Genomic DNA, 27,711 nt, shown 5'->3' on the forward strand with positions numbered 1-27,711 from the left:
AGATTTTTTTATTTTTTAATGTTAATGTTTCATCCAACTTGTCACATTATCATACACCAACATCCCACATGACATGTCATGTGAGCCCGACTAAGTGACTTTATGTTTGCTTCGTCAAAGTAATATAAAGGACCAAAATTGGAGATTATTTTTTTTTCAAACTAAAATCTTTTTCTTAAAACTTTGCTCATATTGCATGAAACAAAACATATATTTTTGCAAATTAATATTTTGGGAAACCTAGATTAAACGCTTCAGGTATATACTAACTCAAGTATTTGTGAATCCCCTCATGTTGATCTAATGATGTTGACTTAAAAGAGAATATGTTATTCTTAAGGTTTCAGGTTTGTTTATCTTCGGTTATAATTTTGATGGGTTAATTAGCCTTAAAAAAACTCAAGTATATGTGAATTGTTTAAAGACAAAATGATACTAGAGATTGATCTTTTCTAATACATTACATAATAACTTTTCGATATATGTGTAAAAAATTTTAATTAGCAATTAATCTTTGATACAAATGTATTAAAAAAGAAGGGGAGAAGAGAGATTTGAATAACCCAAAATACTCCATATAAAATTATTTAAATAAAAAAAATTAATATCAATAAGTTGAGTCTATTCTATTTTATAGCAATATTATATTTGCACAATGTAGCGGCTATAGTCTCACACGCCGTTGGCCATTTATTATAAATATAGTCTCTCTCATTCCTTTCCTAAGTGTGTTCCATAAACTTCTCTTGTTTTCTCTGTTTTTTCATAATCAAATGGGTGGTAATACTACTTCTCCTTGTGCTTCATGCAAACTCCTTAGACGCCGTTGTGCTAAGGATTGTATCTTTGCTCCTTATTTCCCTTCACATGATCCTAAAAAATTTGCAATAGTTCACAAGGTTTTTGGTGCAAGCAACGTTAGCAAAATGCTCCAGGTACCATTCACACTTTCTATGCTCCCTTGAAAGAAAAAGAAAAAACTTCATAGTTTACATGAGAGCGTTATTTTAGGTTAATTTTTATTATTTTTCTGACTTAATTGTACTTTTGTTCTTATTTTATCATGTTCACGAAAATAGTCCACATTTTAAAATCGAAGTGTTTGTCTTCAAATATCAAACTTGTTGAAGTTTTGGTTGCAACCTAGATTTCTGCTTCAATGGTGGTGTGGCTAGTTTAAAATTTCAACTATTTGTAATTTATTTTTGTTATGTCACCATGTTTAATGTAATATCATTTAAAAATTGGTCACACCACATTTGAAACAAATATCTTCGTTTAGACCAAAATTCAAGTTTGAAAAAGATGATTATTTTTGTGAACATGATAAAATAGAAAGATCAAAAATGCAATTTACTTATTATAGGGTTTCGAGATTTTACGGTTTTGTGTGTAAAAGGTTACTGACTTATTGTACAATCCTATAGGAACTTCCTATTCAACAAAGAGCTGATGCAGTAAGCAGCTTAGTATATGAAGCAAATGCAAGAGTGAAGGACCCTGTTTATGGTTGTGTTGGAGCAATATCATACCTTCAAAACCAAGTTTCTGAGCTTCAAATGCAGCTTGCAGTAGCACAAGCAGAGATACTTTGCATCCAGATGAAACATGATGATCAGCCTCTAATGCAAAATCAAGAAATAGCCCTTGATCATAAACCTTATGATCTCCCTCAGTACTTCAACTTTCCTTCTTCAAGCAATGTAATTCATCATGATTCTTTCTCAAGAGAGAGAATTTTTTGATTTTTTGATGTGACATGGTTTCTTGAATGAAAAATGTTCACATGGTTTTGATTTTTTTTTCTTGCATCTATACAGAAGAATTAATTAGAGTCAACTGTGGCACGTGATTAAGTACTACTGGTGAAGTAATTTAGAGTGTTCTAAATCAGTGAATAAACATTAAACTAATGATTAAGATGCTTCAACATTAATGCTTTCAGACGAGGGTCGGTGGTCTTTTTTAAAAAATGGCAAACATTCTGATAATTGGTTACTACTAACATGCTTAGCGAACAGAATATAAAAACATTTTGTTTTATGCTAGAGTTATATTTATATAGTTGCTTATGGCTTTGTGAGCAGAAATATCAAATGGAGTACGTATTCAGATTATGTGCGAACCTATACTTTGATTTCCTTGAAGAATAGTAGTGAGAATATGCTCATCAAACGATACTTAGTAAGATATTAGTCTAGTCCGATTAAAATATTCAAAGGTATAGATTTGATATATATCTTAGATGTCATAGACTTTATACAAATATATGGACTAACGACACTTTCTAATATTGATGGACTAAATTGATGTTAAAATCTTCATGGGACCAATTTGAAATACATAAATTTAGTTTTTTTTTTTAACAATAAAAAATGAGATATATATAAACACAAAACAATAGCACAAGACGTGTCACAAATCCTCCTAAAGATACACAGTGTCAATCAGGTCTTACAAAAACAGAAATCATTAGCAAATGTTCAAACATTAAAAAGGGTTTGACCACCACCTATAAGATGATCACATGATCAAATTTAGCCTAAAAAAGAATTTATGACACTTTGAAAGTTGAATTAAATATTATAGTTTTATGAAATAATCAACGATATTTATAGTTTGATAATATGTTTTTAATGCCTCTTTCAATTAGTGGTTTCGAGGTCTTCACATTGACAACGAAATATCGTTGATTATTTCCCTCCTCTTTCAATTAGTGGTTACCTCGTTGATTGATAATTGTATGTTTGTGTGAGGTTTGAGGTCTATCTTGATTCTAGTGAGCCAAAAAATTTAATTCACCACAATTTTCTTTCATCGTAGAAGATATGCTTACATAAGAAATTTTCCTACAACAACTTGTTGTAAAGTTAAATCACCAAGATCATGTTATTATATGAAATTAGAACACACTTACTTGAAGAAGTCGAAACTATAGTCACAATTACTAGACTCACCGAGATTTGAGACAAAGCCTTCCCTTAGACCCATACCTTTCACATGCTTCGAACTTAGGGTTTTCAATGGGGTAAACCACTAATGAGCAGAATAGTCAGAGTGATAGCAGAGGAGACCTAACCTCTCTATTTATAACCGTGTAACCTTAGGTACCAACCATCATGAGCCCTAGTGTTCGGTCCTACACTTTGTTTCTACACAAATCATATTAGGTGTCAAAAAACCATTATTTTTTTTTTATCACCTTTATTAGGATCTGAGCATCATAAAATAGATCACAACATCAACCTATTTTTCTTAAAACCAAAACCCACAATTGATTGCCACCCACTTCTAACACTTGCGAGCAATACGTTTACTTCAAGCAATGTAATGTTTTTTTACTAATTTGCAGCCCACACTAGTTTGTATCCCTATTATAGGTTGTGGCTGGCCATTTAAATGTCAACATAATTACATAAAGGCTTAGGCTTTGGCTTTGTGGCATACAAAAACCGGCAACCCGTGCAATCAAGCACAATCACATGAGATGACCAAATGGTTTTGTTTAGGAAAATAAATGCTCTACGCATCATCAGAAGGAAACTGTTGTTTTCATAATCCATGTGGTTTAGTATCAAAACCATCGTTTTCTCATTCATCTGTAGTGGTAATGGAAAAAGACTAGGGCAAAACAATTGGCGCAGCCATTTCATTTTCATAGCCTTATCTAGGATAAACTTCATAACTACTGTTGTGAATTCGGATAAAACTCACACCAATGTAAACAAAGATGTGTGGAGCAAAAGGAAGTGGTAATCTATGTGTAAAGTGTCTCCAAGCAACAACAACAAAAACAGACCTAGTCTAGTGTAGAGCAACACCACAAGCAAATACAAAGCAATAAAGATAAGCAAGAAAGGAAGAACAAACACACCAAAAGATTGTTGACCTAGTTCGGTCCAATATGACCTAATCTGGGGGAGAGAGCAGCTCTCCAATCCACTATGATGAAAGTGTTACAAAGGGTTACAAGAAAAATAGCTTGCAAGCTTACACAAGAACAAGACCTAGATTCTACCCATTTGTGTTTCCCCACTCTCTCAATATGAACCCTAAAAGAGAAGACACAAGAGGAAGCTTTTGATCCTTCCAATGGTGAAATCTCACTACCCAAGGTGTTTACAATGTTTTCCAACCCAAGAGATCATCACTACAAAGACACTCAACCCTAGAGTTCCCTCCTTTGTAATCCAAATTTCTCTCTCTTCAACTCTCCTCCAAAATCTGCACAAGAACACTTAAATACAAGTCTTCAACTGATAAAATCGTGTCACGATTTCCAAATCGTGTCACGATTGATACGTACGTCACAAGGTACGACCTGTCCTTATCTTGAAAACTTAACGAGCAAGTTTGAAAATCGTGTCACGATTCCACAAGATCGTGTCACGATTTGGCACCCTGCAAACTAGCTCACGGCATCACAAAATCGTGTCACGATTTCTCTGTTCTTTCAGACCACAAATTTGAAGCCAAATCTCAACAGCTACATACATTGTTTTATTTATTTACAAGAGAAAACTAGTTTCAGCGTAACGCCAAGGGCATTATAAACATGCAACTTTGAGCAAAGACTAGTTCATTTACACAATTGCACTATTGTGATCTAGATTATCTACCTTTGAAGTAAGTTACAACAAACATCTTGAAACGTTGAGAGACATATTCTCCATCTTTCTTCTTATGAACCCCAATAATTCACATTAAAATATATTGTAGGCAAATTGTATTTCTGTAAGCTTTCTTTAAAAGTTAGATAGGAAAAAAAAAAAAAAAAAAAAGGAGGGATGGAAGCATATTAGAAATCACATGATCAAATAGATGAAATTTATCTTGTAAGTAAAATAAGCTTGAGTTTGGTAAAAGAAAAATTTCTTACATATTTCTTATTGGATGATTGATGAAAGATGGTAAATAAATACACATGATACTCTATATATAGATTTTGTGAAAAATTAACAAATTTCCTACTACTAATAAGATCCAACTAACTATTATACGTCTAGTCTTCTACTATAATTCAATTTGAATTTCTTAAAAAAAAACTATTATATTTCTCTAATAAAAGGAGAAGAGGCTATAAATATAAATATAAATATAAATATAGTATTATGTGTGAATAAAAGGGTTTAGAGAATCCCCGTGAGCTTAGCTTAGTTGGTAGGGGTATTGCATATTATATGCAGGAGCCGGGGTTCGAACCCCGGACACCCCATTTCTCCACAATTAAATTGTGTGAGCTCTAGCCACTAGGTTACTTGACCAAAAAAAAAAAGGCTTAGAGAAAGTCTCCAAATCATACATTGAAAAAAGTATCAAAATCATTTTTAATTTTTTTTTGTCTTTTTTTTTTTTGGTCAAGATTTTTTGTCTCTTTTAATTTACCTTGTTGGAATGAATATTATATTACGGTGAGTTGTTACATTTGATTTGTTTGTAGATTTTTTTCCTGTCTCTTCTACATATGTTGCTTTCACTTTCATGAGAATTTTTCTTACAAACTACTAGTACAATCTTCCAATCATATCATAATAATAGTCAAATTAAATAAACCTTGATGAGGTTTAGTGTTTTAATTTGGATCAGCTTCTTCTACCTTGTTCACGTGAGGGGACTTATACAAGAAAGTGCTCGTTTTATGGAATGTGCACAAACATACATTATATTATAACATGTAGAGTTTCTAAATTCATCTCTTCCAACATCTTTGTGTCAAAATCAAAGCATTATTTTTATTTTAAATGATAGAGAAAACCAGAAAAAGCCAAAATGATTGGTGTGCTAAAGTGTATACATCAAAAGTTTCACATGTGTTTTCAAAACTGGACCGACGATCAACCCGATCAAAGAACTGGATAAGTGGGTCATTAGTCGAACCAGTGGATCACTAAGATTGCAAAAGAGACAACACAAATTGCAGCTCTGGATAATTCTTGATATGAAGTTGAGTGGGAGTAGATAGAGAATGCAGTAGAGAGTCAAAAGATGCTGAATTATTATAGAATAATAATAGTAGCCGCAGTTAAATAGAGCTGAACAAGAATAATCACTTGAAATGTATAACAAGACAAAGACTTGTCACTGTTGATGTTGTTTATCAATCTGAAATTCTGCACCTTTGTATGTAGACAAGGAAAATGTGATTGTTGGAACTTGGTTTTCCATTTGAGGGCTCGAGGATATATAGTACTGCCAAACCAAAGATTGTTTTGGAATTTATTCTCTCTTCATCTCTTTCTTCCCTTTCTTGTTTAAGTCAAAGTAAGATACGCATAAGATGCCAACAAATAAAAATTTATTGAGAAAATGGAGTCTGCATCAATGTTGAATTTTTTTGAAGCTGTTCAAATATTGATGCCAGATTTTCAACAACAGTTTTTGGACGAGGACAAAAATGTTTTGTCAAAATATCTATTGTTTTATCTTAGAGCAATGTTATTTGAACAACCATTTACGGGGACAACTTGTTGGATAATTAAATTTTACAAAGAAATTTAGGTAGTGACACAAAAATCAAAACAATAGAGAGAGAAAGTAGAATGATCATGTAAATATACGAGAAGAAGTTATCACAAAAGTTGTCAAAAAATAGTTGTTCAAATATCATTTCTCTTTAACTTATGTTACAAGGGTGATGTTGTAAGTTGTAGTGTTGAATGAATATGTTGAGAGAGTCACACCAATGTCACAAGGTTCAAGCCAATAGGGTGTTTAAATCTATTATGAATTCAATTCAACCAATAACTATGGAGAAAACTCCATCCAAAAGACTAATTCATTGGATGAAAAAGTTTCATGAATTAAGTTATCTTATATATTCAATTTCTATAATCAATGCGGAACATATAACAATGGCCCCTTTAAAATTCGATGTGAACAGCTACTTCGATTCTCCTTCCAAAAAAAAAAAAAAACTTTTACTCCATAGACAATGACTTGATGGTAGTCATTTCTCTTTTGATGACTTCACTCATTTATTTGTATTTTGTCGTGTAGCTTAATTGAACTTGCAGATAGCTACTCCGTTTTTAAATATAAGTAAATTTTACTTTTTAAATTTATTCAATTAATGATGTATGTGATTTTTTTAGTTAAACTCCCGATGAAAAGGACCAATTGTCACACGTAGGGAAAGTTTAACCCAAAAGACAGTCCTATGAAGAATTGCCATTAGATTTCACCTGCATCGATCATGCAGTTATTAACATGAGAAAAGTGAGGGTTCTCATTGGAATACTTAATATATAATAATGGGTTAATTATGTTTTAGGTCCATATAAATAGGCGTATTTCCAACATTAGTTCATACTTAAATTTTATTAAATTTTTTATCCCCAATATTTTTTTCCGTTAGTAAAATAGATCCTCGCTGTTAATTGTTGCTGATTGAGCAAACGGTGAATCACACGTGGATGCCACATCTGACTGTTTTTTTGTTGGGTTAAATATGTTTTTAGTCCCTATAAAATTGAGGCATTTTAAGTTTAGTCATTACTTAATTTTAATAGTTGTTCTTACAAAAATATTATGCACTCAGTATTAGTCTCTGCTCAATTCAAATTTGTCTAATTTATGCTTAAACTCTTAAGTTTTTTAACAATTTTTTGTAGACGTGTTAAGAACATTACTAAAAGTTCCTCCGCAAAAAATTATCGCAAAATTTGATTTATATGTCCATATTTTATTACTCTTATCTTTAACTTTTATCGTTTTCAAAAATTCATATTTAATTCGTTTCATGTTAAAAAATTCTAAATTTTAGTAATTGAACATTTCATAGTGTTCTAAACTTGTCTCCAAAAAATCGTTCAAAAATTTAAGAGTTTTGTTTTAGCAGGGACTAAAATTAGAAGTAATTTTTTTTTTTGTAGGGACTAAAAAACCTACTAAAATTAGTTATTATAGTATTTTCATCATGAAAATATATTTTTGACTAGTAATTATTCCAAAAAAAAAAAACTATCAATTCGGCAACAAAACCACTCATGCGACAATGCAAGAGAAGTCATCGATAAGATAGTGAAAATCGTGAATATTTTTGACATTGGGAGCCATTCCGCCCATTTTGTCAGGATAAAGAAGACGTAGTTTATCATAACTAGTACTTGCGAAGAAAAAAAGGGTAGCATCAATAAATCCATGAGATATTATTTGTCAAATGGCCCCGTTGAGCCCAATATCACTTATAGAACCAACTCCTAGAATTATGAAACTCATATGAGATACCGAAGAATAAGCTATTCTTTTTTTTAAATTACGTTGACCAAAAGATGTTGAATCGGCATAGATTATTTGAATAAAACCCAATATCATTAAGCAGGGGAAAAATATTGAATGAACGTGGAAAAATAATTCCATATTAATTCGAACCAACCCATATGCTCCCTTTTCATGCAAAACTAGTGGCAATATACAAGAGTTTAAGCATAAATTGAACAAATTTGAATTGAGCAGGGACTAATACTGAGTGCATAGTATTTTTGTAAGGAATAAAACAACTATTAAAATTAAGTAAGAATTAAACTTAAAATGCCTCAATTTTACGGGGACTAAAAACATATTTAACAAAAAAAAAAGTCAGATGTGGTATCCATTTGTGCTTCACCGTTTGCTTAATCAGCAACAATTAACTGCGAGGACCTATTTTGATAACAGAAAAAAACGTTGAGGACAAAAAATTTAATAAAATTTAAACAGGAACTAATGTTGGAAATACGCCTATTTATAGGGACCTAAAACATAATTAACACACTTCTACGAACTTAATGAATGTGTATTAGACGAGTATATATGATGCCATATTTTAAATACCAGCATAATACAACAATAAGGTGTTTTCTCAAGTTTTATACAGTATTTCAACTTTTAGACTATGAAAAAGGTTTAACCATTTTTTTTCCATCTTTTAAGCTCATTTTATCACAGACCCAAATAAGAAATGACCCAAAAACCCTCCCAAAGGAAGTTCAAGAAAAATGTGTCTTTGTTTGATAGATTTTTAAATGAAAAATGGCCTGACAGATGGACACTTAAATTAGATTAGTGTATCATTCTTGAGAATTTGACCTAATACACATGCCAATAGGAAATAGTGTATAAATTTCAATTTGACCAAATACAAACATCATCAAAGAAAATTTTGAGTAGAATCTTGAAATTCATTTCATAACAAAATCTTTGAATCAAAACAAAAACAATTGCATTTCCTCAAAAAAGAAAAAAGAATCAAACACAAAATGTTTTGCGTTAGGATTTCTATACACAAATCAAACTAAAAGTAGGGTGCAACACTTACCAAAAATAAGACTGGGCTGCAATGAGAAGATTTTTACGGTGCATGAACATCCATTGACAATAAAGAGTGTCTAACCAGGCTGAAACATGAAACACATCCATTGCACAAGTTTTTTCAAGAAGGGACCAACACAGCTATGTTTATTGACGCAACAAAGATTTCAAGGACATAAGTCGACCCAAATTCAATGCCACGAAAGAGTTTGTAAGCAAATGCTAGTCGTCCAGCAACGTTACAATGGCCTATGTTTTTTTGACTAGCTAAACTAGCCTCCCCGCCATACCTAGGGGGAGATTTTTTTGCGAGAAGGGACTGACACAACTTTTTGACTAGCCAAGTTAGCCTCCCCGCCATACATGGGGGGAGATTTTCCGAGAAGGGACCGGCACTGTTTTTTGACTAGCCAAGCTAGCCTCCCCCCCATACTGGGGGAGGGGGTACTTATTGAAACTAAAATTGTGCGGAACTTATTGAAATTTATTTTAGGTATAGTGTGAAGCTTATAAATCCTTTTTTTTTTTTTTTTTAAGAAATATGTGTTTGTAATATATTCTCAAAATTTTACTTAAAATTAAAATCAATTTGAGATATGTGGTATAAAATATTTTATATTTAATTTAATTCCAAAACAATTTTTCCTGTGCGATACACGGGCACGCTAGTGAATCTGAAAAACAAATATTTGTTTATAAATGTGACCGAAGATAGTTAAAGTAAAAAAATTCACTATGTCGCTTAGAAGTATCTCGTAGGGATTCAATTTACACTTCAACTTTAATGATTAAAAGATTGTTTCTTTGGTGAGATTTAATGAGATAATTTCATTATTCTGATCACATACCTTTAATTAACACCATAATATCCGTCTATAATTTTTTTTAGTTCATATTCGTCTATAATTTTGTTGGTATATATCGGTATTCAACATCTATTCAAGGGTAAGTCAATTATTATATAATGCATTACTATTTTGATGTCAACGTGAATATATAAAAAAAAAAAATAACCTTAAGCTGTAAAGAACTCTCCTATTTTAAAATGGTCAAATATATATGTGTTTCTTTAGTTTTGACTCGCTTTTAAGAATGATCTTTATGTACTTTTTGATACTACTCATTTAAATCTTGAAATTTCAATTGAATAGGAGATCCAAAAGGTCTGAAAAACATGAACTCTGATTTGAGATTTATAATTTAATAACAGTTGATAGAAATTATATTTTATTAAAAGAAAATAAAAAAAAATATAATTTGTTGTGTTAGAGTTGCGCGGCAACAACGAAGTTAAATAGAATGATCAAAATGTTCAAGATTTTGAAACTTAAAAAAAACCTAATATGGCAAAAGAAAAAACTTTAAAACCAATCTGAATAAATAGATCAAAGTTAAGGACCCCAAAGGTTTTTACCTATTTAAATATTATTGTAACTAAAATATAGTAATGTTGTGAATAAGTAACTCTTCATTGCTTATAAACTGGTCTGATTTACACATACATATGTATATTATTTAAAGGAAAATGTTCAATGATACAAGAAGAAAACACACCAAATCTGATTTGTGGCTAGCAACTTTTTATTGGTTCAACACATTATTCTATGCTTTGTGTTTAAGTTGCACGTCTATCTCATTCTTTCTTTCACATTGAGCTTGGCCAGACTACATTCAAGTTCTCCACTTATTCTTCTGCCCAGAATCAAAATCTATACATATACATATGCTTCAAACGTGAAAATAAAGCTTTGGAGGAAGATGTTTCTTATTTAGTTGATGTTTATTATAACATATATAAATATTTATAATAATGTATTTATTTCATTACTCACAGCAACAAACAAGTAAAATACATATTCCTCGATTATACGTATACGCGCGGCACCTTGCGTCGCAATTAGGTTGGCTATCACAAACTGAAGGACGATAGCAGAAACTCAAACCTGGTGTTGGTCCTGCCACAAAAATAAAATTCACATTTTCAAAACGCATATTTAAGCTATAGTTTTTTTTCTTAAGAATTAAGCTATAGATTTATATTTATATAATGTTAACTACATTACTACAATGTAAAAGATTATATCAATTTTTTCCCGAATCAAATATAATAAACAATTGAACTAATTAAGCAAATATTTTCCTAATTTTCTTTTACAAAAACCGAAGTACAAGAAAAAGAAATAGAACTTAAGGTTCAAAGTTCATATGTTTCTTAATTGAAGTTAAGAACCAACGCAATGCATAAAATTGCCAAGAGACAGTACTCGGAAATGTGTTTTGCCATTTTTTGTGATGATATTATCTTTTATACTCCCAATATGAATAACAAACTTCAAGTTCATTATATATATATACTACTCATGATAAGATTTTTCCTTTGTATCTTTTTTATTTTCGTATTTATAAAAATCATTGTTTTTATTTGTTTGTCGTTTTTCAGGTTTAATGTAATATTAATTATTATGTTTTTGAAAGATAATGTAAATATTAATTATTATTGTACCAAAAAAATTGGATATGTGATGGAAAATGGTATGAGAAATAAATATTATAAGTTGTTTTATAAAATTGTCCTTAATTAACAAATGGTATGGAAAAAATAAATTAAAGAATTGAAAGAAGAAAGAGTAATAAATAGTTAATGAAATAATAGGAAAAATGTCATTAATATTTTAATAGTATTTAACCCATTTGGGTTGGCCTAGTGGTTGACTTGGGATCTTGGAGTTTGCTCCTCCAAAGGTTTCAAATTCGATTCTCTCTAGTGCCAATTTCGGTGGGCTAAGCTCATACAGAGCTTGCTCTGGCTTTAAACGGGGCCCCCGCAAGTGGGCGGTGAGATTGGTCCCCTCGAATTAGTCGATTCTTGGATCGGATACCGAGTTTTTAAAAAAAATTACTGTAATAGTATTTTTTATTTTTTTGACAAAATTAATATTTTAATAATATTGTAAATCGACATATAATTTATGACAAATCTTTTTTCTAAAACAACATATAATTTAGTACGGAGGGAGTAACACTTACTCTACATGCATTCCCTTCCTTTTTTCAAAGTTAAACTTGTTTACCTTAAAAGCTTTGGAATGAGGTGTCTGTCTGGATTGATTTTGGTGTGCTTATAAATTTCTTTCCCCTGTCAATTAATTATAAGAGAAATGATATGTGTACAATTATTTTTGTATAATTTTTGTATAACCTTCTCTCTCATACTCATATTATCTTCTTATTCTCTCTCTTCCTTTTTTTTCTCCCTCTCTATTGTTTTTAACCAATAAGAAGAGAACACAACAAAGTTGTCCTAAAAATTGTACCAAAAAAGTTGTTCAAATATCACTGCTTTAATTACAAACCACTTTTGTCTGAATTAATATTTTTTTAGGCAATGTAAACTCATTTCAACGGTAGATAAGATAAGATTAACATCGGATATTTTTAGTAATCCAACGATTGCGATTGATAAACAATGTGAAAATAAATATTTCTATGTTAACGGATATGAATTAAATAGAAAAACTCGTATGCTCCACGACTACTCAAGTGAATTCCCAAAAACTAGAGAAAGTTAATGGGAGAAAGGAAGAGGCAATTTTTTGACTTACATGTAATTATACTATTATTACACATGCAGATTATTTTACATTGGTGAGAGTGAGTTAAGATTTTGAACCCACTATTAGTAGGGTTTGTCGGTCTAACCCCGCTAAAAAATGAGAGAGGACGGGTTGGTCTGTTGGGTAGAAATTTAAAAAAATATTTTCTTCTTTTTATTTATAAGACACAATCAACTTTTTAATTTTCTCCTTCATCAAGTAGTGAAAAAAATTTATTTAGTTTTACCACTTTTGTTTCGTGATTTTAGTCTTACATTTTTTTTAATAGGTAGTCAATTGTTACTTAAGAAGTTTTTATTTTGGATCTCTTGTTAATTTATTATAGATTTTTAGATTATCTTATTTATATGTTTGTGATAATTTTCATATTCTTAGTGGAGTCATTAGTTTTGTTTTTTTGAACAATGTAAAATGAAATATATTAATACCGAAAAAATATTATTTCTAGCACATGACGTACCAGAGAAGAACATATGTTTAACAACAAAAGCAAGTTAAAATGAAGGAAGCGGACAAAAAACACAAAAGGAGTAAATTAACCCATGGCCAAACAAACAAAAGGACAAAGCCACCAACTACGATAATCAAAAGCAATATTAGCATATTTTGTCTTCAGCCACAAAAAAGAAAAACAATCTTTTAAAACAATCTTGCTATTCTGTTCATTCCAAATTACCGAAGCACAAGAGAGACAAATTAAATGCATTATAAATCACCAAGCTTTTGAAACATCTGCTGAGTGACCAAATTGAAGAAAATGTTTCGTAATACCAAAAGGATTTGCCGAAGAAATACCAAGCCAAAGTGAACTAAAAACATGAGTTATTATGCCTCATCTAAATAAATTATCCTTGGTGGTAGCCTGTTGTACTATTTTTGTAGTTAAACTCTTGATGAAAGGACCGGTTGTCATAACTTAAACTCACGAGGAAAGTTCAACCCAAGAGATTGGTTAATTACGTGAGTTTCATGGCTTAAGTACTGTGAGCTTTTTATCCATTCAACGTTGAATAGCAAAATTCACAAGACATGAGACTCTAATGCAACAGGTCCCAGTTATATTCTTGACATCAATCTTAACAAAAAAAGAAATCCTCAATCTGCTCAGCTCTGAGCATTGCACCTTCTAATAGTTGGTGTTTGGTTGGTTTTCATGTGATAAATGTTAGTGATTCACTCCTTTAATTTCAGACTTATAGTATTCAACATAAGCTTTAGTTACATGCAGCAATTTTGACTGTTTAATATAAAAATAAAAATTTACCAAGTTCACAAAAAAAAAAAAAATTGTTTTTTTACATAACCAAGTCCACAAAAAAAGTTAAAAATAAAGATTCAGCATTTGGTCCTGCACTTGTATATAGTGTATGAAATCAGATAAGAAGCATTTTTATACTTTCACCAAAAAAAGATAGAAACATTTTTATTAGGTATAAGCTGCAAAGATAAGCTTTATTACTTGCTGCATCATAAGCCTAATATATATCTGCCAAGTCCAGATCTAAAATAGATCCTTAATAGCAGAAACAATGTTACATTCTAATTACAATTTAGGGACCTTCAACCTCCAATTGATAATATGGAGACTCATCCAATGCCTGAATTGTCCCATCAACACTACAAACCTGTATTATAAACTTGAGACTAGAAGTATCTGAAGGAACTTCGAGATCAGAAACATAAAAGCAGTTTACTTGTGCTACTCCAAGGTACTCCTTCACCAGTTCTAAAGTTGTACCTGGATTACCACCTGCTTGTTTTGATAATTTCACCAAATAAATGTTGTACTTCAGAGAGAGATAGTTTTTCCCATCTTTCAGTGTCCATGAAATTTTAATGTTAAGTGTTTTTGAACCATTGGACCCTGATGTCCATTTTATATATTTACCGTCAACTAGCCAGGAAGAGGAAACAGGAAAATCTGACTTATAGTCGGAATTCTTGATTGTGACATGACCAAGAAGTGCATAATAATCTGATGGAGAAGCCACGGTACAGTCTGTGCAATCTGATAATGAGGAATTTGATCTGTAGCACACTGCATGGATTTCGTTTAAAGTGTATTCGTTCATTGCAATTGCACTTTCGTTTATAACCCATCCATGGGAAAATCCCTTGTGTTCACGTGTCGTGATTACTTTGTTGAATTTACTTGAGAGATCATTCACTTCCCCGGATGTGAGAAGTACATAATTTTTTTCGTCGTTGTTGGAAGTGAACACAAGCTTTAGTCCTAATGAAGAATTGCCATTACATTTCACCTGCATCAATCATGCAGTTATTAACATGAGAAAAGTGAGGGTTCTGATAGGAATACTTAATATTATAATAATTTCGACGAACTTGATGAATGTGCATTAGACGAGTATATATGATGGCATATTTTAAATACTAGCATTTTCATCAATTGTGATAAAGAAGCTATAGCTTACAGAATAAATAAAGTGGATAGGATCCTCGCCCAAGAGAAACTCTCCTTGAAGGATTTTCCTCTCAAAGTAAGTTTGCTTTTCAAGAGATCCTTTAAATGTAATGTTCCCCCCTCCACTAAATGATGCTTCCTTCAAACTGCAATTTGCAAACAAGAAAACAATACCTCAGATCCAGTCAGGACTGTGGCAAAAATTTTGGAAGCGAGATTCATAATAATGAATTATCTTTCTATGATAAAATCTTCCTAATTCAATATGAAGAGCCTTTAACGAATCTTCTTCATGCACAGTTGCACATATAAATGAGTTGCTCCGATTAGCCATATGCTGTTTTAGAATATATATATATTTTTTTTTTATCAAATTAGAATATTTATTAGAGAATTTAATTTGAATAGATGCAATATGTGGTATCTACATTCTGGTCAGTTCTCACTTCTCAGTTACAAGAACATCTTAAAAATTTAGAATTGTACCATCACTTACTCTATAGTAACTTGAATAGAATTTGTAGGATCGGCAAGCTCAAGGAGTGGCTGAAAACAAATATGAGTTAGATAAAAAAAAACAAAACAAAAAAAACTCTTAAATTGGTATCATAAATTCAGAAATTGAATTTGAGTTCCATTTATTTTTAGGTCGTAATCTCGTAGTGAAAAAAACTAGTAATTCAAATAAAGGGAGAATACAGTCTTTTATATGGGTCAAATATCAAACTACGTGCGTACCTGAAAGCCTTGGCAAGAAATGTTGCACCATGTAGCATCCGATACACTGTTTCCATCAACTGAAATATGATAACCACGCCCCTGAAGTAACAAAGATAGGATACACAAGTATTTGATAAAAAGTTAGATGGCTTTGAAATTGTTAACCTGATCAATCTACAGTTAGATGGATTTGATATAGTTAACCTGATCAAAGTTTGTATATAACGGTAGTGGTCCACTAAAGTTTCGCAGTATTCCCCATGATTTCTCCACAAGGCCCCACCAACTGCAATATTGAACGCATAAGAATGATGCTGGTGTGCATGAGCAAGAAATTTAACATTTGATATCAATCATTAATATAAAGAAAAAACTTTGATCCTATAAAGACTATTCAGTAGCAATCAGATTGTATGATCAAGGAATAAGTTTGTTCAATTTTTTTTTTTTTGAAAGCACAAATATTGCAATATAGACTTTTGAGCTAAAAAAGAATTGTCATACTCCGATAAAAGAGCAAGTGCACTAAGAGAACGGCATAAAATAATTTGAAGTCTCAATCAGGCTTAAATAAATAGGGACTATAATGATTTGAAATAACGCTACAATGCATAATTGAAATAGAAATAGAAACACTTTCTAAGGTTCTTGAAGGGGGATAAAGAACTTACAAGCTTGAAACTGAAACTGAAGTTATTAGACGACAGTTTATGGCTATTCCATATGACAAAACTGGAGCATGTAAAAGATCAGGAATTCTATAAGCATTTAAAACATCATCACACAATTTATATTCGGTATTGGGAATGATCAGAAAGAAAAGTAACGAAGAGAAGGTTTGGAATAAAATACCATGCTAGTCATGTGAAAAATTTCCGCTCAAATCATGTGGAATTATTCCATTATGTATTCCGAAAGAAAATAGAACAGCCAAAAATGACAGAGGTTTAATCTGTTTGTATCTATTAAAATAAATCTAGGAAAGTTTAAAACTTAAAAGATACCGTCAGATTCAAATGAAAACCTTTGATGAAATTGAAGAGTAAAATGTGGGGAAACTATAGCTTAGTTATATATTCATACTCTTTCCTTCAAAAAGACTTCTGCTTCTAGATATTCTGAATCATATAGGTGCATCATTTTATTTTTTCACCTCTAGCCTTTTTTCCATCTCCAATTTTATGTTCTTTCTGTAGTTACAATGATGGCCGCTTCTAGCCTTAGATTTTTCCTTCTTAATATATTACTATGCATCAAATTGTAAAGCTTGTGATATTAAATTTGCAATAATTTTTTGGTATTGCAAAATAGATAGCTAAATTACCTATTCTGAGCGGTCTCAAAATCTGGGGGTTGCTTTGTCTCATAGACCCATCCAGGCGCAAATATTGCAGCAGAGACGTCATTCTTTCTTATTACATCAAGAGCAACATTTGCCTGAGACATTCATGACAGACTTAAGAAATTACTAGAAACAATAATCGAGATAATTATGAAAAAAGGGAAATTAACAAGTTAACGCTAAGACATCCTTTTCCCTTTACCAATCACATCCTCCACTATCCAAAAACTATTTGGCATCCCAAATTTCACAAGTTTATGTCCCAAAGAAACTCCAACAGAAAGTGTTTTTATAAATATCTTTAAAAAACAATTCACTGTGAAACAAAAGTGAGAATATCTTCTTTGTATCTAATATTCAGTTACAGGTAACTTGGTTGCTTCACTGTGGGACGGGCGCTAAATGTATATTATAAAAAAGTTGGGGTAGCAAACATCCATAGTATTAAGAGAACATCCATAATAAAAATTGGGGTCGCAGACATATACTATATTTGCCAATACAGTGTCCCAAAAAGTTTGGCCAAGTGGTATGGATTGGGACGTTGAATATGTAAAAGGTCCAGAGTTCAATCTGCTGCTAACAAATTTCCCTCGATAAATTAACCACTTAAAATTTGCCTATTATAAACATATATTGCCAATACAGTAAAAAATATTTGTATATCGTAGATTACATACATTCCACTGTCCACCACCATATGTGTTCCTTCCAAATACATCGATTCCCATGTATACATCGAACTTCCGATCACCGGCCACAGCAGCAGAGATCCTTGGATAGTCTTCCTATATGATTACATAATAAAATTAAATTAACTAAGGAAAACGACAGCTGATTAAACATCGGCGTTGTTGAAGGAAGGTAAGCAATACCTTCCATGTATAGTTTACAAATATTCCATCACATATATCAAAGAATGGCTTATTAGATTCGTTTAGTTGATCTTGCCAATTCAGTTTACCATCAATTGTAACACTGTCATACCTACATGACCATTAACACACATCAAAGTCTACTTTTGGCACCATCCACTGTAATAAAAAATTGCAGACTCTAATACTTACCACAACACTTGTGATCCAGGCACAGAAGAATGCATCGTTGATGATAAATGGTCGACAAACTCTTTCAAGTTAGAAATTTGTGCCGGATCCAACTCCACTTCCATGTTTATCTGCGATTAAACATTACAACTTTGAATAATTAACAAGAATATGACAAATGTGTTGCAATATAGTACAGAGATAACAAAATATTTACTAGCCACCCGTCGAAGCCTAAATCAACAGCAAGCTCTGCCAGACGTTCTGCATACATTTGTGCAGACTCCTTTGTTGAAAGCAGTACGTCACAGTTAGCCTTTCCCTCATCCCATTCGGTGATGAAAGTCCCCAACACCTGAAATATCAAAGAAACAAGTACAACCAATGAATAATCCATCTGTTCTGATTAAAGCATGATCAATAAATGGTGTCAGAAACATCTCCACGCAAGAAACAAAGTCAAAATCCATGAATCCTAAGCTCCCAAAAAAGATTCAGAAAAGTACTTTTTTTTCTCTCATGTATATTCAGAAAAGTACTTTACATTTACCAAATGATCTCAGTTCAAGTAAATTAAACCAACTTTATGAGCATATAAATGACCCAAAAAACTATTAGTTAGTAAAACAAAGAAGAAACAATGTGCGAATTTTTTTATTAATGAGTTTCAAATGGCCACAAAACAATGTAGCCAGAATTGTAATATACTTCTATTGTCAATCAGATGACCACAAACTTCAAAAGTCAATATTCATGTCAAATAACTTAGTATTTACGGATTACAATTCTGGCTAAATAACTTCTAGTGGAAGAAAGGACATTGAAACTACTCAACTATAATTGCAATTATAATCATCTTCCAGAAACTCAAATTTCAAAAGATAACTAATAAATATCTGCATATCATAAAATCTAACCATAGGTACGTATATTAACAAATATAAGGTTCACCAATCACCTTTATCCATGATTCTTTGCACTTGGTCTTTTGTATATTTTTGACTTTTAAAATTTTATTTCAAAAATATGATAATAATTTTTTTTGGATAATGCCACTTCTGGCATAAACCTTGAGAAAAAGCAAAAGTAAGAAAAAACTCTTTTAATGATTAGTGACATCAAAATCAAAAAATAAAAGCAGAAAACTCAAATCAATTGACAATGGAACCAAAAACATCTTGAATTTAATCATTTGCCCTTTTCTACTGACATACACACACTTGTACGACTGTTTCAGATAACAAATGAAATCATTTTTGTAACTTTTATGAAAACGGTTTGACTATATTTTATCTTTTGTTACTTAAAATAGTTTCATTAAATTGTGGCTCGTTAGTTGGAAACTCAATTCAACAAAATAACGTATTGAATTTGATTTATCAAACCAAATGAGCTGAACTAAAACCAATTCAACCAAATTCAACTCGACTCGAAGCAAGTAAGCAAGTTAGTACCTTGACACCGTGGCGATGAGCGGTATTAATCCAACAAACAGGAGGAAGAGTAACAAGATCATGAGAAAAGTAAACAAAAACATCAATCAAATGCCAATGCCAAATAGAATAAGCATTAACATTATCACCACCTTGAATCCACTTATCATCTGAGTAACCACCAGCCATATCATGACAAACCAACAATCTACGTCTATCAGGTAACTTAGAAGATGAAGATGAAATTGGAACTGAAGCTTTGTTGAAAGGGTAGTGAAAAGAATCGAAGTAAGAGCGTGATTCGAGTTCTTGAAGGGTTTTGATTGGGTATGAGATTGGGATTGAGGGCTGTTTTGGATCGAACGGTGGAGATGGAGAGGGTGAGGATGAGGAATTGGGGTTTGGGGTTGACATTGTTAGGTTTTGGGTTGTTTGAGAAATGAAGCGGAGAATGTTTCGGATTTTGATTAAGAATTGGCGGTTTATATAAGGTTCGAGATGTCTAGGATTCATGAAATCGTTGTTGTTTCACTTCACATGTTAATGTCGTGCTACTTCTAACACTGTAGTACAAACATGGTACACACTTTCTAGTTGGAGTCATTTTTGTGACGAGTAGCGCAAATGAAATTTTAGTAGCTGATGTTAAAATATTTTGTTAAATTCTTTATTGTATCAGTCTTTGTAAGTATTTACTAATTGTCATTTCAATCGTCCTCATCAGTTTAACTCAGTAGTTGTTGGGATAAGCATAAAATATGCAAGGTTTTGGGTTCAAACTCCGACTAATGCCAAAAAAATTATCATTTCAATCCTTTTATGAAAGGAGTTATTGTGAATATCAGAGACTATTTTCAATAACAAAGTGCACAATTTATTTATAAGAAAATATTTGCAAAATTCAACGATGCAATGATTCAAGTGAATTTGAGTTTTTATTTGGATCATTCTAACTAATATCTCCACCACACTAATTAAAAGAATGAAGTTAATTTTGCATTGAAAACACAATTTTTTACACAAATTAAAAAATAAAATAAAAAACCTATACTTGTTTCCTTAACTCGTGTTCGTTGGGACATCAGTTAGCAAACTTGAAGAAGATACTGTCAACAGAACATTGATCAATGCATTTACCATTACTGCAATGTAAGATACTGCATGACTACGAAGTTACGTAAGTAGTGGGGTCGGTGGAGTAATACAAAAGTGAGATCATAATCATTTACTTTATACACATTAGGGGAGAAGACCATACAAGACTACAAGTCAATTCATTGGTTTAAGGCATACAGATCTTCAAATAAGCCAAGTCCCTCCTTCCAAGTAATTTCATGCCAAGGAAAAAAGTGGTGCTTGTACTCTTCGTGGGGTCATGACTCATCATGGCCATGTTAAGTGGTGCCTACAATTTATCTCATCTCATATATTAATGTTTCAAAAAAGATCTTGTAACCAAAAAAATCTTCGGACTCTTGGTAAAACAAAACAGAAAAACTTTGGAATGCTGAAAAACAAATCTGATATTAATTTTTCAAAAAAAGATCTGATGTTAAGTGGTGGGGTCGGTGGAGTAATACATAAGTTAGATCATTATCGTTTACTTTACGCACATTTGTGGAGAAGACCATCAACATATCAATTGTATAGAAAATAATTATCATAGGATTATTTATGGATTATGTACTTATTTATGATATATTTATGGAAGAAAGTGGGTTTGTCTTCTTCTTGGGGGCCATCATGACCGTGGCACTTTGATCACGAGATTTAGACTCAGCAGACTTGCCCTACAAGGCCTAAAGTCCCATGAAAAAAAATGTACTCTTTTGTTTTTTGTTATGTTCAATTTATTTAAATTTAGATCATAATATAAATATATATGGTAAAAATTAAAGATACTCACAAAAAATTAACATGTCAATAAATTTTCAACTTTGTACACAAAAATTCAACTTATGTTGATTAATGTTCAAAAACATTTTTGATTAAACTGTGTAAACTCATACGCAATCTTTAAAATATGAATGAATTGAAGTCATTGATCGTTGGTCATTCAGTTGCTTAGCCTCATTAATGACTTGTGATCTTGCTTCAAAGGACTTCCGAAGGTAGAAAACATTCTTTCCATTAAAGAAACCATCCTAGCAAAGTTAAATTCAAAGCTTAATCTACCTCTAGGTTGAAATTAAAAGCATAAAAAGGGAAGTTTACCTACATTTAAGCGAGGGTCATAATTATTAAATAACAATATTAACGAGTACACCAAACAAAATTGTTTAATATGATTTTGAACACTTTGTTTATTAATAATGTTACAAATACCTAGAACATAATTCGGCTTCTAGTTTCTATTCCTGCATTCTATCAGACTAAACAAAAGATCATGAATAATGTAAGGCAAGAAAAGAACATTAAAAAGACTATAGATAGTGGGAGCAAACAAAATTTGGGATAAAATTAATCTTGATGTTGATAACATAAAAGGCTATCTTTCTCTGATCCAAGGACTAGTACCTTTTCAAATCTCTGCACTGTCGCCACTTTTTATGTACATTAATCAGTAAATGTCATTCACCTGATAAGGTCTCTCTATCGGCAACAAAAAGGATGTCGGCCCTCTGAACTCTGGAAGTTCCATTACCAGTGAGAGATGTATACATGTCAGATCTTTTAGAGGATGCGAATAGAAGCATGTGAGGATGCTGTAATATACTAGTCCACTGGTTATCTTAAGAACATTCAACCAGCAATCCACCATTACAACAACAACAACGATATCCATAGCAGCGTAATCAGACATGGAAACTTAGATTTCAAAGTAAATCCTCTGTGCCTGTCAACTTGGCATATTCATCCTCATCTATGGTCCCTTTCTTCAATTTCTTTAACAAGCGGTATTCTTGCGTCAACTCTTCTTCATCTTCAACTGTCTGCTTAGCACGTCTCTGTTTGGCTGTTTGCTTTCTCATGGCCGTAGGTACTTCAGGAGTTTTCTTTGGTTTTTTAGGTTTTGGCTCTTTCTCTTTGGCTTCTTTCTTTACTTGCAGGTTTTTCTTCCTTTGTTTCTCCCTTGATTTATCCCTATAAAATTTGAAGTTTTAAGTCAGCAGCATGTTTGCAAGATCAAAGCAAAAGTGTACTGAGAGGTTTTTTTAAAAAAAATAAAAAAAAATACCTCATTTTATTGATCAAAAGTCAAATGAGACAACTACATGATGCTTTTTGACCGAGTTAAAAAGTGTACTTACAAAGAAGTTAGAAGGAAAATCGAAAGTCAATATAAATATAGGATATTCATGTTAACATTTAATTGTAAATCTTGTCTCAATTGCCACCCCTTTTCAAAAGGTAAGTTCGATAATCCCTCAATCAAGATCAACAGAGAACTTGGTATACAAAAGAACAGCTTCCTAATCCCTCCCCTCTTCAAAGTATCTTAAAGAATAAGTTCCCACCCATTACTAAAAAACTAGGGAGAACTTTTATTGAAGCGTGAAAAGGAAGCTCAAGCTCCAATCTCAAGCTCAATTTAAATTATATTAAATTATACAATTAACTTTTGATATTTTAATTATTAATGTATAATGTTATAAAATTAATAAATATGCCCAAGCCAACTGCAGAGCTCAAGTACTTTTATATAGTTGTAATTGATTCCTTAAACTAGCGAACTTCAAATCAAATTAAGCTACTGGATTCAATTGCCCTCCCCTTGGAAAATGGGACAATACTATGACAGGTGTAAGCTATATGTGCTTTTCATACCCTAAGATAACTTTTGTACTTCTGATGCTTGTCAAGTTCACAACCATTAATGAGTTTTCACCTAACAGCTAGAAGTGAGAAGGATCTTGGTATTCACATTTAAGAGTGTCTCTATGACCAGATAAGTAGGTTTTTGATCCATGCCACTTCTATTTTCAAAAGAAAAAAATATTAAAATTCAGCACATGTTTAGGTGGCCCTTTGCATTGTCCATATTTCAAGCATAACAAGCTCATTCATGGGCCTTTATCATGTTTAAAGATATGGACAATGCAACCTAATAAGCTCATTCGTGAGCTTTCATCTTGTTGAAGATATGGGTTTTAGATAATGAGATGAGAAAAATAATTCAGAGTAAAATATAATTATGATTGAAGATTTGATGATAATCAGACCATTCTAAATGGTTAAGAAGTAAACCCTATTTATAGGGAGACAAGACTACAAATCCTAATTGAATAGGGAAACAAATCATGATAATAACTAAGAAATATAGAAGCTAATCTCACTAGATACTCTAAGATAAGAAACTAAGCGTATGAGATAATTCAAGATGATGAGAAAATATTACAAGATGTTTTTCTTATATACACATCTATCAGCTTAAGCTGTTCAGAGATATGAATATTGACAATTAGAAAGGTTACTGTTAAAATGTTTTTACCTGAACCTAATCTCCTCGAAATTGATATCTTTAACTGGTTCAAATCCCACGGTGGATAGTGAGTGGCGTTTTATCTCTGGCACTAAAGGAAGTTGCAATAAGCCATGTCCTGTGGCTAATTTGCCAATTTCAAGTTCTTTCCACCTGGAAGAGTGAGAACAGTTCAGCAATAATGATGTTTTATCATAGAGTGACAGCAAAATCATATGTCAACATTACTCACCTGAAAATATAAGAGCAATGATGCTCTTTATAAGCACGAATGTAAGAAACAAATGCCCTGACTCCCTTCTCCATGACATCACGATCTTTTGTTGCCGCAGAACGAATCTAAAACATTTCAATCATAATTTTGTTATCAGGGAATTGAAAGGGTTAACTTTTCATATACATTTTCATGTTCACAAAGAAGAACCAGTCGCGTGTTTACCTAGACAATCAATAAAACTTGAAACAAAAAACCTAACAGTGAAGGAGTAATATCAGGTTCAGCCTATGTGGCAATCAGCACATTAGTATGTTGTATCAGGGGATTTATTTCCATGATGACTCTACCGAAACACTATTACGGTAGTTCACATATCCAATAACTACTTTTAAATTGTAATATCCATTGACAACCATAACAAGGGACCCTCCTATTGCATCCATAAAACATGACAACACAATTAAGATAATAAGAGCAGAGAACAAACCTCGGGTATAACATCAGGTGCATTATCGGAGCACATTCTCTCTTGAAGAGGAACTCTTCTTATACGCAAGAATTCTACATATGATTCCTCCTACACATTGACATAGATTAATTTACCATAAAACGATAAACTTAAAAAAAAATCTTATGTATATTATAAAAAGGCACTGCAACATGATACTTGTGACAACACCTTTGGTAATAAGAAGACAACAGCATGGCCTTGTTTACCCAGCCGAGCAGTTCGACCAACCCTATGTACGAACACATTTGGGTCTTGAGGAGGATCATACTGTGCAAATAACAGAGGATGCATTAATTGCATTTTCTATAAATGTGTTCCAGTGGTAAATATGAAGAAATATTTGAACCACAGTTTATTTTTCAATTTGACAACAGAGAGAAGATGAAACACAATGTTTAATAGACAGTAGCATCTACATTGTCACAAAACTACCTGCACTATACAGTCTACACCAGGTATGTCAAGTCCACGTGCTGCAACATCCGTACACAAAAGAATTCCGTTTGAAAGGGATGTAAATGAAGTTAGCGCCTTCTCCCTGACAGACTATATAGAAAAATAAATAGCCAATTAAGTATACAAACAGTAAAGTTCGACAATAATAATGGGTGATAAGAAAAACAAAGCTGATATAAAAGAATAATAATATACTTAATTTTGAAACTGACAAGTGCATAGTTGCTAGTAGTCAAACTTATACCTGCTTCATCTTTCCATGAAGGGAGATCAACGAGAAGCCTTTCAAAACAGATAGGCGAGGAAGAACCAGTCCCCAATAGTCAACACAAGCACAAGTCATGAAATATCTGCATTAAGGCCAAAATGATGTTTTGAGTATGATAAGCTATTCACCTACTACACAAATCATACTATTCAATATTAACATTGTGTATCTCACATTATAATTTTTTTTGAGCGGTTCTTAACAAGGAAATCTACCAGCTGTGACGGTTTCTTATCTGCCTCACATTCCAAGTACTGTAAGCTCGAAAAGAAAAGAAGAGGATGAGCATAAGAAAAAAATGAGTATAAACTGTATTATGCACCAATTAGCAATACATGAATTTATATGGATTATAGTAAGAGCGCCAGGCAAAGACTCGCTGCTAAATTAACCAAAAAATGAAGGGATTCTACTACTAAAGTGAAAAAATGAAATCACTAGCCATAAAAGTCACACATCTAATCTCTAGTTCACTGGCATGCCATATAGGTAATACCTCAATTTGAAGACCTGAAGGTGTCTTCGAAGACTCTATTTTCTTTGATGAAGCAGAATCATTCGCTGTTTTTGTTTCAGCTCGAACTTCAACCCTCACAGGATTCCTCAATCCTGCTTTGGCAAGCTCTTCCACAGCCTGAGTTTGAGTAGCAGAGAATAAGCCAGTTCTTCGAAGTTTAGGCAACTCAGTTATGATAGCATTTATCTGCTTCTGGAATCCCATATCTAATAGTCTATCAGCCTCATCCAAAATCAAAATCTGCACACACAATTACAATCAAGATCCTACTCCTACTAACACCCAAATGCCACAGATATAAGGAATCTTAAAGCACGAAGCTACAGCATAGCATGAAATAGATATTATTTTGTACAACATGACCAAATAATAAATCCTGAAATATTCACTCTTGAACATATATCTGCATGTATTTTGTATAAATAGCTATGTACCACCAACACTTTTGATTGAAAGCATGTCTGGTGTCCAATAATGCCCAACACCGACACCTTACATTACATTCAATTATGTCATTTTCTCAAATTATTACCAGTGTCAATGTCGTTTCCTTATTTCATCAGTAAAAAGTAAAAGACTGAGTTTAATGAGAATGCACCGCAATGTAAATTTATTTTACACCGACATCCAATAGGAACACACTATATTGCCATCTAAGCCTAATTTGTAACCGCTTTTTAAAGATAATTACCAATTACCATATTCTCATTGGTCGTCGGTGTAAAAACTCGCTTACACTATCTGTGCATGTCCTATTTTCTCTAAAAGATATACCTCAAAGCTTTTGAAATCCAAAATATCCATCCTATTCATAATATCATGTAATCGCCCCGGCGTGCCAATCAATACATTTGCCCCTTCTTCCTCAATTTTCTTTATATCTGCTTTCACTTCCACTCCACCAACAAGTAGCATTGATTTAACATTAGCTAAAGTCGAAATAAAAGGCTGTGCAACATGATATATTTGCGACGCTAATTCCCTAGTAGGAGATATAATCACTCCAAGCACCTAAAAATAATCAAAAACTTCATTATCACACAAAATTGGACACATCACAATAATTAACCTAATTGAATTGGAATGGGGAGAGGAAGGAACCTGGTGAGGTTTGGGATTGGAAGCGTTGCGGCGAAGAATTTCGACAAGTGGAATGACGAAAGCTAGGGTTTTACCGGAACCTGTGGCGGCATCGACTGCGACGTCTTTGTAGCTGCAGAGTAAGGGAATAGTGGCGGCTTGAACAGGGGTGCAGAAATCAAAGTTTGAGTCTGTGAGAGCTTGAAGAACGGGCTCGGAGAGTGGTGGTTTTAAGTCGGAGAAACGAGTTGAGGTTAATGCTTTGTTGGGGAACTCGGATTCCATGGTTGCGGCGTTCAGTGTCTTTGTCGAGGTTTGTAGTTTGATGTGTTGGTTTTGTTGGTGGTTGTTTTAGGGCTGTTTTTTTCCTTACC

The 27,711-nt window shown here is 32.4% G+C and overlaps 3 protein-coding genes across 3 annotated transcripts; 1 reads left to right on the top strand and 2 right to left on the bottom strand.

Moving 5' to 3' along the window:
- Positions 1-705: 705 nt before the first annotated feature.
- Positions 706-1,790, top strand: LOC11411277 (LOB domain-containing protein 12). The gene is made up of 2 exons (XM_003600924.4): positions 706-935; positions 1,428-1,790. The coding sequence occupies exons 1-2, from the start codon at positions 774-776 to the stop codon at positions 1,743-1,745; spliced, it is 480 nt and encodes a 159-aa protein (XP_003600972.1). The 5' UTR covers positions 706-773; the 3' UTR covers positions 1,746-1,790.
- Positions 1,791-14,275: 12,485 nt separating this feature from the next.
- Positions 14,276-20,488, bottom strand: LOC11406157 (cytosolic endo-beta-N-acetylglucosaminidase 1). The gene is made up of 11 exons (XM_003600927.4): positions 19,887-20,488; positions 18,650-18,787; positions 18,454-18,563; positions 18,262-18,373; positions 18,067-18,174; positions 17,369-17,481; positions 16,249-16,330; positions 16,063-16,143; positions 15,821-15,870; positions 15,335-15,470; positions 14,276-15,163 (listed from the first exon to the last, which is right to left on the bottom strand). Exons 1-11 carry the CDS (start codon positions 20,376-20,378, stop codon positions 14,453-14,455), a joined length of 2,133 nt encoding a protein of 710 aa, XP_003600975.2. The 5' UTR covers positions 20,379-20,488; the 3' UTR covers positions 14,276-14,452.
- A 1,638-nt stretch (positions 20,489-22,126) lies between these two features.
- Positions 22,127-27,711, bottom strand: LOC11406689 (DEAD-box ATP-dependent RNA helicase 18). The gene is made up of 11 exons (XM_003600928.4): positions 27,359-27,711; positions 27,032-27,268; positions 26,237-26,497; positions 25,915-25,994; positions 25,717-25,822; positions 25,449-25,562; positions 25,185-25,283; positions 24,993-25,082; positions 24,521-24,627; positions 24,298-24,441; positions 22,127-22,949 (listed from the first exon to the last, which is right to left on the bottom strand). Exons 1-11 carry the CDS (start codon positions 27,620-27,622, stop codon positions 22,682-22,684), a joined length of 1,770 nt encoding a protein of 589 aa, XP_003600976.2. The 5' UTR covers positions 27,623-27,711; the 3' UTR covers positions 22,127-22,681.

This window comes from Medicago truncatula, chromosome 3 (genome assembly GCF_003473485.1).
Source record: "Medicago truncatula cultivar Jemalong A17 chromosome 3, MtrunA17r5.0-ANR, whole genome shotgun sequence".
Taxonomy (NCBI): Eukaryota; Viridiplantae; Streptophyta; class Magnoliopsida; order Fabales; family Fabaceae; genus Medicago; species Medicago truncatula.

Bases quoted from the DNA above. Each gene is read 5' to 3' on its own strand.
- LOC11411277 (XM_003600924.4), top strand. From the start codon at position 774: ATGGGTGGTAATACTACTTCTCCTTGTGCTTCATGCAAACTCCTTAGA. The intron at 936-1,427 runs GTACCATTCACA...ACAATCCTATAG, and splicing joins ACGTTAGCAAAATGCTCCAG to GAACTTCCTATTCAACAAAG.
- LOC11406157 (XM_003600927.4), bottom strand. From the start codon at position 20,378: ATGAATCCTAGACATCTCGAACCTTATATAAACCGCCAATTCTTAATC. The intron at 18,564-18,649 runs GTAAATATTTTG...GTTTAATCGCAG, and splicing joins TAGGCTTCGACGGGTGGCTA to ATAAACATGGAAGTGGAGTT. The intron at 18,175-18,261 runs GTATTGCTTACC...GTAATCATATAG, and splicing joins TTGTAAACTATACATGGAAG to GAAGACTATCCAAGGATCTC.
- LOC11406689 (XM_003600928.4), bottom strand. From the start codon at position 27,622: ATGGAATCCGAGTTCCCCAACAAAGCATTAACCTCAACTCGTTTCTCC. The intron at 27,269-27,358 runs GTTCCTTCCTCT...GATTATTTTTAG, and splicing joins CCAATCCCAAACCTCACCAG to GTGCTTGGAGTGATTATATC. The intron at 22,950-24,297 runs GTAAAAACATTT...CAAATTTTATAG, and splicing joins TTCGAGGAGATTAGGTTCAG to GGATAAATCAAGGGAGAAAC.